The sequence below is a fragment of the Bos javanicus genome, chromosome X (genome assembly GCF_032452875.1).
Source record: "Bos javanicus breed banteng chromosome X, ARS-OSU_banteng_1.0, whole genome shotgun sequence".
Lineage (NCBI taxonomy): Eukaryota > Metazoa > Chordata > Mammalia > Artiodactyla > Bovidae > Bos > Bos javanicus.
This window is the reverse complement of record NC_083897.1, coordinates 5,231,219-5,240,495: the sequence shown is the minus strand read 5'-3', so window position 1 is coordinate 5,240,495 and position 9,277 is coordinate 5,231,219. Positions and strand designations below refer to the sequence as shown.

Sequence of the window (9,277 nt, the reverse complement as noted above, 5' to 3'; positions counted from 1 at the left end):
GAAAGGAAGTGTAACCCGCTCCAGTAGTCTTGCCTTGAAAATCCTATAGACAGAGGAGCCTGGTGGGCTACAGTCAATGGGTTTGCAACTTCTTATAGGGGGAAAAAAGCCCCGTCTACCTGGGACTATGTGCTTCTCTGCTAAAGAAGAATGGAGGCAGTCCTGTCACAGCATGGGATAGGAAATGGGAGTGCCCTAATTAAGCACCTTCCTCACCCCAGGACCTCCATCACATCACCCAGGTCTGCCCTCTGCCCAGAAACAACATCTGCCTCCTTTTCCTACCCCTCAGTTCAGTTCAGTCATTCACTTACGTCCAACTTTTTGCCATCCCATGGACTGCAGCACACCAGGCTTCCCTGTCCATCACCAATTCCTGGAGTTTACTCAAACCAATGTCTATTGAGTCGGTGATGCCATCCAACCATCTCATCCTCTGTCGTCCCCGTATCCTCATGCCTTCAATCTTTCCCAGCATCTTCCCCAGTCTTTTCAAATTAGTCAGTTCTTGACATCAAGTGGCCAAAATATTGGAGTTTCAGCTTCAACATCAGTCCTTCCAATGAATATTCAGGACTGATTTCCTTTAGGATTGACTGGTTTGATCTCCTCGCAGTCCAAGGGACTCTCAGGAGTCTTCTCCAATCCCAAGGTTCAAAATCATCAATTCTTTGGTGCTCAGTTTCCTTATGGTCCAACTCTCACATCTATACATGACTACTGGAAAAATGATAGCTTTGATTAGACAGACCTTCCTATTCCTAAAGTGAAAATGAAAGTGAAAGTGAAGTCATGTCCGACTCTCTGCAACCCCATGGGCTGTAGCCTACTAGGCTCCTCTGTCCATGGGATTTTCTAGGCAAGAGTAGTGGAGTGGGTTGCCATTCCCTTCTCCAGGGTATCTTCCCAACACAGGGATCGAATCCGGGTCTCCCGCACTGCAGACAGACACTTTACCGTCTGAGCCACCAGGGAAGGCCGCAGGCTTTTTTACAGCTAGGGACCCACTAGGGTTTACAAGCCCGCTTTAACAAGGGCCACACAGAGGCAACATCCTGTCTTCATTGTCCTTAGTTCACGCCTGTTGCCCATCTTTTGGGTCCAAAACCTCCCTCCTCTGAGAAGCCTTTTCTGAGAAAAAACTTTCAATGCCTTTTGACTCACTTGTTTGAGTTCATGTATTACAGTGTAAAGATGGAACTGTTTTACACCATCAGTGTCCTCCAGCCAAAGATCACAAAAACATGCCTATAGTTGAGGGAGTTCAGTTTACTATTCATTGCAGTAAGGGAGAACACACATCATGGAGGAACCATGTGATGTCTTCCCAAGTATCAGAAAGAACCTGTTACAGAGGCTGGGGTTTGGATGAGTTATTTGGGGAAGTTTTTCCTTCAAGGAAACACAGGTTTGCTCTAGATTAGATGTCTTTAGGTAGCAATTCTGAGGCAATTCTCTGACTGGTATTTGAGTAAATCTTACCTGTAAGGAGAGGAGATTAGACCCAGAATAAAGATGTAATTGGTAAAGAAGTTGTAGACATTCATTTTAGCCAAGAGAGGGGGATGTTTAGTCATGTATGACCTTCTTTACATTCAGAAAATGAAGATCATGGCATCCGGTCCCATCACTTCATGGGAAATAGATGGGGAAATAGTGCAAACAGTGTCAGACTTTATTTTTGGGGGCTCCAAAATCACTGCACATGGTGACTGCAGTCATGAAATTAAAAGACGCTTACTCCTTGGAAGGAAAGTTTTGTCCAACCTAGATACCATATTCAAAAGCAGGACATGACTTTGCCAACAAAGGTCCATCTAGTCAAGGCTATGGTTTTTTCCAGTGGTCATGTATGGATGTAAGAGTTGGACTGTGAAGAAGGCTGAGCGCTGAAGAATTGATGCTTTTGAACTGTGGTGTTGGAGAAGACTCATGAGAGTCCCTTGGACTGCAAGGAGATCCCACCAGTCCATTCTGGAGGAGATCAGCCCTGGGATTACTTTCGAAGGAATGATGCTAAAGTTGAAACTCCAGTACTTTGGCCACCTCATGCGAAGTGTTGACTCATTGGAAAAGACTCTGATGCTGGGAGGGATTGGGGCAGGAAAGAAGGGGAAGACAGAGGATGAGATGGCTGGATGACATCACTGACTCGGTGGACGTGAGTCTGAGTGAACTCCGGGAGTTGGTGATGGACAGGGAGGCCTGGTGTGCTGTGATTCATGGGGTCACAAAGAGTCGGACACGACTGAGGGACTGAACTGAACTGTCTCCTTTCAATATGGTCTCAGAGAGACCATGTCTGAGGTTGATGTTCTATGACACTGTTCTATGACAGGTCCAATAGGAACGAAGATGGCCAAAGCTGATGTGTTAAGTATGTTTCAATTCCAGATTAAAGATCAGGAGATTGGTCCTAGTCCTGGCTATTGTACTAACTGGCATGACTTTGGGGATGCCAGTTAGCAGCTCTAAACCTTAGTTGCCCCATATATTTTTTTTAATTTTAAAAATTGTATTTTTTCTTGTTTTTGTTTGTAGATTTTTTCTTAAAATTTATTTTAATTGTAGGTCAATTACTTTAAAAAAGAACGGTCTTAGATTCCATATCTAAAGGCCTTTCCAGACCTGAAAGGCTAAGAGAATGTGTGTTTCTCCTGCATCTCTTCTGTCTTTATAGAAAATGCTACAGGGGACTTGGCCACACATCCTTATGTGTGTGCATGCTAAGTTGCTTCAGTTGTGTTCGACCCTAGGTTCCTCTGTCCTTAGAATTCTCCAGGCAAGAATACTGGAAGGGATTGCCATGCCCTCCTCCAGGGAATCTTCCCAACCAAGGGATCAAATCCGGGTCTCTTACATCTCCTGCATTGGCAGGCAGGTTCTTTACCACTAGCACAACCCCAGAAGCACACACATCCTTACAGAGGGGAATTCATGCATAACATATGGTATTATAGGTGAGCTGTTTAAAAATCAACTGAGATTTTAATCTTAACACTGTGAATCATTATTGATTCCAAATTAAGGAGTTAAATGTAAACATTCAGAAGATCTCCAAAAAGAAGAAAGTATAAAATTCATTTCTGGATGAGAAAAGATGTACAAATTTATGATGTTGAAACCAATAAAAAAGAAAATATTAATAGATTTTACGACATAAAAAAAACTACATACTTAGAAGGCAAAATCAAACTAAAAACACATTTTCAACAAAAGTTCAGTATCCTAAATATAATTCCATCTTCTTCCATCTACCTCACTCATATTTTCATTGAATGCCACCTATACAGATGATAAAACTGAGGCCTAGAAATGATAAGTAACTGTTTCAACATCATTTAGGGCAGCAAATGATAAACCAACTCAGAACTCAGATGGGGATTCTGCCTCTTTTTTGCTGTCTTTATAATGAGAATTTTGGATTAGAGATTACTGACATTGCCTTCCAAATTTAAACCAATGATTTACAGCAACACCATGCTCCATTCACGAGGTGAGACAGGAAAAATACACACACTGAACTTCGGTTGGAACTGAACTGAATGAAAGGGAAAAAATCCCCTTTACAATTATGAAACTTATTAGTATTTTTCCTAAATGTAACATCCAGATGTAATTGGCTATGTCTTTTTCAAAAAATATTTTTAGTGCTACAAAACTTTTTTTACAGAATGACTGTAAAAGCAGTTAATTTCTGTATAACTTTCAAAATTACACTTGGGGTCTGGACTAAGTGGATCTTGAGATCAATAAAAAGTCTGGGACTGTTGCCTCTGAAACATCCTAGGAAGATGGCCCTTTTAAAGTCTGTCATGCTTAGCACTTAGGAGATGACCTGATCCTTTAAAGAAACCTCTCTTTTTTTATTCAGTCTTCAAAGCTTCAAGTGAAATTGTCTGGGTTCATTATACACCTTCTAGCTCCTAACTTCTCCAACACTTCTCAACATTCAGTTCTGACTGCATTCATTTCAATTTGTCTACTCTCTTTCAACTATTTTTAACTAAGGTAAATTGTCCAAATTCTCTTTCTCTTCTTCGGAGGTTTTTAGTACTGTTAACATCTGAGATATACAACATTTTTATGACCCTGTCTCTATTCACATGAGCCATTACCAGGTGGAAATTCCCAGGTGGGAAATTTCTCACAGTTCACATGGCCCAGGATGCCTTCATAAATACTTTCCTGCACAATTACATAAAGGACACGAGCCTAGAAGACCTCCAGACATGTCAGAACCCTAACGCGTCAAAGAACAAGTAGGCAATTGTGAGCCATTTGACAACCAAGGGCCTTGGCCGTTCATTGGACACAGAGCACGTCAATCCTTGTTTGTCAGCAAATGAGCCCAAAGCTCGTGACGAGGGGTCACATGCCACCGTTAACTGTTCCGGCCCCGCCCCTCGACTGTGGCCTGGCTCCACTGCCTGAGGCCCGACTTCCGTCGGACGCTTCCGCCATTGGCCGCCTACCCTCCCGGTCGTGGGGCCTCCTCTGTGGTCCCTTCCGTGACTGCCTCGGTCCATCTCACTTCCCTCAGCCTCCTCTCAGGGCAGCCACTTCGGGTGCCACCAACTGCACCATTGCCATTGTCCCCTGCCCGGCTGAGGTAACTGCCGACCGCCATGTCTACCACGGGGGATGGAGATCTGGCCCCTGGCGGGCAGGAAGGCCCAACAGGTGTGGCAGGGGCACAGGTCGGAGCCCGAGACGGTGTGGACCACAACTCCGAGCCTCACAGGGGTGACTCCATGCCTGAGGCTGAGGCGGGTGGAGTCGTGGGGGTCTCAGGAGGCCCGAGGGAGGTGGCCCTTGTGGGCGCGAACGCTGAGGAAGACTCGGACATCGGGCCAGCTGAGGACGGGGAGGACGGAGAGCAGGCGGAGGGCGTGAACCGCATGGTAGATTCGCGCCACTTCCCCATGACCGGCTTCCGCTTAACGTTCCTGAATCTGGTGCACTTGATGGTGAACCGTTTGTCAGACAACCACATCCTAGTCCGGCGAAATGACGACCACGTGTCAGTCCGGCACCAGACCAGGCCGCGCTTGTCCGACTTTGGCTCAGCCGCCATGGCAGGGTTCTCCGAGGTCCAGGTGCCATCATATGAATCGGGGGAGGGGCTGGCGGAGGAAGCCCTGGCCCAGGAGGCTGAACAGGCGGAGGAAGCCCAGGAGGCGGAGCAGGCGGAGGAAGCCCAGGAGGCCAAGGAAGCCAAGGGGGCCAAGGAAGCCAAGGGGGCCTCTTTATGGGAGACGGCCACCAAGGAGTCTGAGGAGCCCAGCTTGCGGGATATGCCACAGGAGCCTGTCGCCCCTGAGAGTGAGCATTCGAGGGGCGGGGGGGAGTGGGGGGGATGGAGACACTTGCAGCTGCAGGATCCCGAGGAGGGGGCAGGCTCAGACGGCGAGGGTGTGCCTCAGGAGGGGAGGCTGGAAGTCAGGGCCTCCTTGAATCGAAGGCCAGAGGGGCCCAGTAGAAGCCCAACTCCATAACGACTTCTTTGGTTTGGGGGGAAAATAAGCTGCCCTCTACCAACCCTGGTAAGAGGTCTGAGATGATCAGTGCCAGTTATGAGCCCACAGGTGAAGGTCAGTGGAGGCAGGTGTTCGAGAGGGAGCTTGAGAGGACATGGAAGAGAACAAGCAAATGGCAGACCTCATATTTGGTTCATAGCTTTTAAAAATGTCAAGATTCTTGGAAAGTTGATCCCAAAACATTATGAACTCATACAGGAGAATTTGGTCAAAATGAAATATTCAGGGGATTGAGGAACTCAGGAGCTTCCCCATAGAATTTGTTATTCAGGTGAAGCATATTTTGGCGAGAAAGTTCTGACCAAAACATCCAGAATACATCAGACCCAGACGATTCTGATCCTGGACCACAAGTAATCAGTAGCACAGGGTGACAGATTTACTAGAAAAGAAGAAATAATGTCATTGTGAAAATGATCAAGCAGCAGCAAAGTGAGGGCCATGGAAGTGTTGCATCCTCCAGAAGAAAGGCCCCCAGTTACTCTTTTCTTAGTTGCTTCTGTCCTGCTCCTCCTAAGGGTAGAGTACTGGATATCTTGCCATTCCTTATGTGTTGGGATTTTTTTTCTGTGAATGTCTGGTCCCAAAGTCTATTATTCCTCTCTAAAGAAACAGCTGAATGCCAGGATGAGAACTCCAAAGAAGAGGGGCAGGGCACCAAAAGTGAGGGGAAAGAAAAGAAGTATAACAGAAAACAAGAAGAACCAGAAAAGGATCTGGACCCAGCAAAGGAGAGGCCCAGAAAGTCCAGGTATCTATGTGTAGCTTTGAAAATAACTCGGCTATTCCCAGGCATTTACCAATTTTGTTTTTGCTTTTTAATTCTCAGAGTAAATTAAGAAAACGTTTGTTTAAAATTAGTTCAAATTTTACCTAATGTTTATAAAACATTTACCTAATTTATAAAAAATTTATTTATAAATTTATAAAAAATTACCTAGTTTATAAAAAATTTACCTAATGTTTATAAAACATTCCTGCACCCAGTAATATAAAGAGCATCAAGTGAAATATAGTTCATGGCCTCTCATTTGTTCTTATGACTTCTTTTGTCCTCTATCTGTAAGACTACCAACAAGTTGTAAATGTGTCAGTACCTAAGACCAGTATTTGTTTAGAAAACAGTGACTAAAAGCAGCAGCAACTGGGCTGTGCACTAGTTTGGCCTTCATTTCTTGACCACAGAAGTGCAGTCTCCTGCAGTAAGAGAAGACACCTTTTAGAGCGTAACTACTTACGAATAACAAACAGTTCAGAATTTCAAGTAGGACCACATTTAGTGATTAAGACTTAAACATTTGTTCAGTTGTACATCGGTGTACTTTATGTGACAGTCAAAAGAAACAGTCATAGGATGACTGTTGTTTATCACTGAGTTGGTAGTGAAGGTATATATCTTGTCTTTAATGATTAAAATTTTCGCCCTCTTTTTCATAGTGGTGTGTTTCATAGTAACAGCCTCTTTCTCATACAGTAGATATGGAAACCAAGGGTCTGGGAGGGTAAGGGAGTATCATCTGTGGAGTGAGCACAGGCTTTTAAGGTAGAAAGGGTGATTTTAGTCCCAGACTAGCCTCTCAAAGGAAGGGGGAAAAGAAAAGCATTTATGGTGTTGGGCAAGAGGGAGACAAGGTTGGTAGGATCACATGATTGAAGCCATCGGGTTGTACATGCACCCAGTATCCAGGGTGAATTTTACAAGAGGAAAATGGGTTTTTCTTCTCTCCTTGTTGAGAGATAACCCTCAGATGTAGCAGATATACATAAGGCTGACTGTTTTCTTAGATTTAGAAAGTTTCTGGTGCTGACTGATGCTGTATAATCGTTTATTTTCTCTCATTTCTTCCTGCAGTTTGGAAGACTAGAAAGAAGACAGAGAAAGAAGAAAGGATCCATTGTTCGCTATTTTTAGATTTTTCAGAAGCCCATGGGAATATTATTAACATTGATTTCCTTCCCAAATCCATCCCCCAAAAAGCAACTGTCTAATAATAATATCTAATAAAAAAAATCAAATATCTAATTGGGTTTTATCTTTCACAGATATATTTGACAGCATTTGTTCTAGTTAAAACTAAGTTTTAAAGTAGTAAACTGAAATGTAGATAGATTTATGTATATCAATAATCCTGATTTAAATCTCTTTAAAAATGAGAAGCCGTTTTACATCATTGGAAGGCATCATCACATTCCACCATTTGATAAGCCTGTTTTAAATTCTTTTATTGCAGCCCAAAATAAAATTTGTATTTAAAACAGTTTTGTAAAGACAGAAATAGGGGTCAAGGCTTTAAATCTGCACTTGTTTACTGTACTAGTCATAAGCCATGTGTGGCTGCTGAGCATTGAAAATGTGGCTAATCTGAGTTGAAATGTGCTACAAATGTAAAAAATGGTCTAAAGTCTCTTTAATAACTAATTACACATTGAAATGATAATCTAGTATTAAATATAGCATTAAAATTATTTTCTCCAGTTTCTTTTAAAATTTTTTCAAAAATTTATTTATTGCTACACGTGGGCTTTCTCCTCTTATGGTGCACAGGTTCTCACTGAGGTGGCTTCTCTTGTGGAGCATGAGCTCTAGGGCAAACGGGCTTCAGAGCTGGGCACATGGGCTTAGTTGCCCCTCAGCATGTGGGATCTTCCTGTACCAGGGATTGAACCTGTGTCCCCTGCACTGCAAGGTGGATTCTTAACCACTAGACCACCAGGGATGCCCTCTTTTTACTTTTTAGATGTGGCTACTAGAACATTTAAAAGTACACAGGACTTGTGTTATATGTGTATTTCATAGTACTGCTGGGTGCTTTTCAAGGAAACCTGAGGGATGCCCCAGCTTGCCTGGAGGCCAGATGTTGCTGCTGAGCCTGAGCCCAGACGCTGATTTGGAGCCCTGGTTCTCAAAGTTTGTTCCTTAAAATAGCATTATTAGCATCACCCACGAACTCTTAGGCTCCACTCAAGACCTGTGAATCAGAAACTGGGAGTGGGGCTCAGTAGTCTGTGTTTTAAGAAGCCCTCCAGGGGATTCTGATGCAGCCAAGGTTTGAGAAGCGCTGGTTGACAGCCACAGGGGGAGAAGTTGAGACCTACCTATGGTGACCAGCCTTCATTCACTGCCTTGGGGCTGCTGGAGGTAAATTGAACAGGACGGTAGGGGCTGGACTGGCGAGGAAATTAGGATTCACAGGGGCTGAGACAGACAGAGGCTGTGAATAGGGGATGGCACCAGAAAAATATCCAGGGACAGAGCTGGTTCCATAAAGTCACAGACATGATACCGGGTATATGAAGTCTAAGAGAACCTTCACTCAGCAGGAATGGATAGTAGATACATACAGAGTTGCCTGTGAGGATGTATGCATATGCAAGCATATAGAAAGGCATGCAATGGAAAGATAAACCACATTTAGGATGATGGTTACCTCTTGGGGAAAGACAAGGACAGTGATCCTCTTGGGGAGGGATACGTAGTGGGCTTCACCTATATCTAATTTACATTTCTTAAACTGAGTTGTGGGTAAATAGTGTTTATAGTAGTATTCTTTATAATTTCGTGCAGATCGAAGTATGTCATAATAAGTAAAAATAAAAAGAGAAAAGGGAGAAAGTGGACTTAATCTTTGAACGCTGTTTAAGATAATAAAAAGATAAAGTTGTAGATGACCAGAGTGGAGGATCAGAGAAGGGGAAGGGCCTGGGGGTTTGAGACTAGACGGGCTCATTTCTGCATT

The 9,277-nt window shown here is 43.8% G+C and overlaps 1 protein-coding gene across 1 annotated transcript; it reads left to right on the top strand.

The window, feature by feature from the left end:
* The first annotated feature begins 4,181 nt into the window (after positions 1-4,181).
* LOC133242460 (cancer/testis antigen 47A-like) lies at positions 4,182-8,028 on the top strand. Its single transcript, XM_061408632.1, has 3 exons — positions 4,182-5,325; positions 6,150-6,291; positions 7,393-8,028. Exons 1-3 carry the CDS (start codon positions 4,629-4,631, stop codon positions 7,403-7,405), a joined length of 852 nt encoding a protein of 283 aa, XP_061264616.1. The 5' UTR covers positions 4,182-4,628; the 3' UTR covers positions 7,406-8,028.
* Positions 8,029-9,277: the final 1,249 nt, after the last annotated feature.

What these genes read in the sequence shown, in the direction of transcription:
- LOC133242460 (XM_061408632.1), top strand. Translation starts at nt 4,629, where the DNA reads ATGTCTACCACGGGGGATGGAGATCTGGCCCCTGGCGGGCAGGAAGGC. An exon ending in GGAGCCTGTCGCCCCTGAGA is followed by an intron (nt 5,326 to 6,149) that starts GTGAGCATTCGA and finishes TCCTCTCTAAAG; the next exon opens with AAACAGCTGAATGCCAGGAT.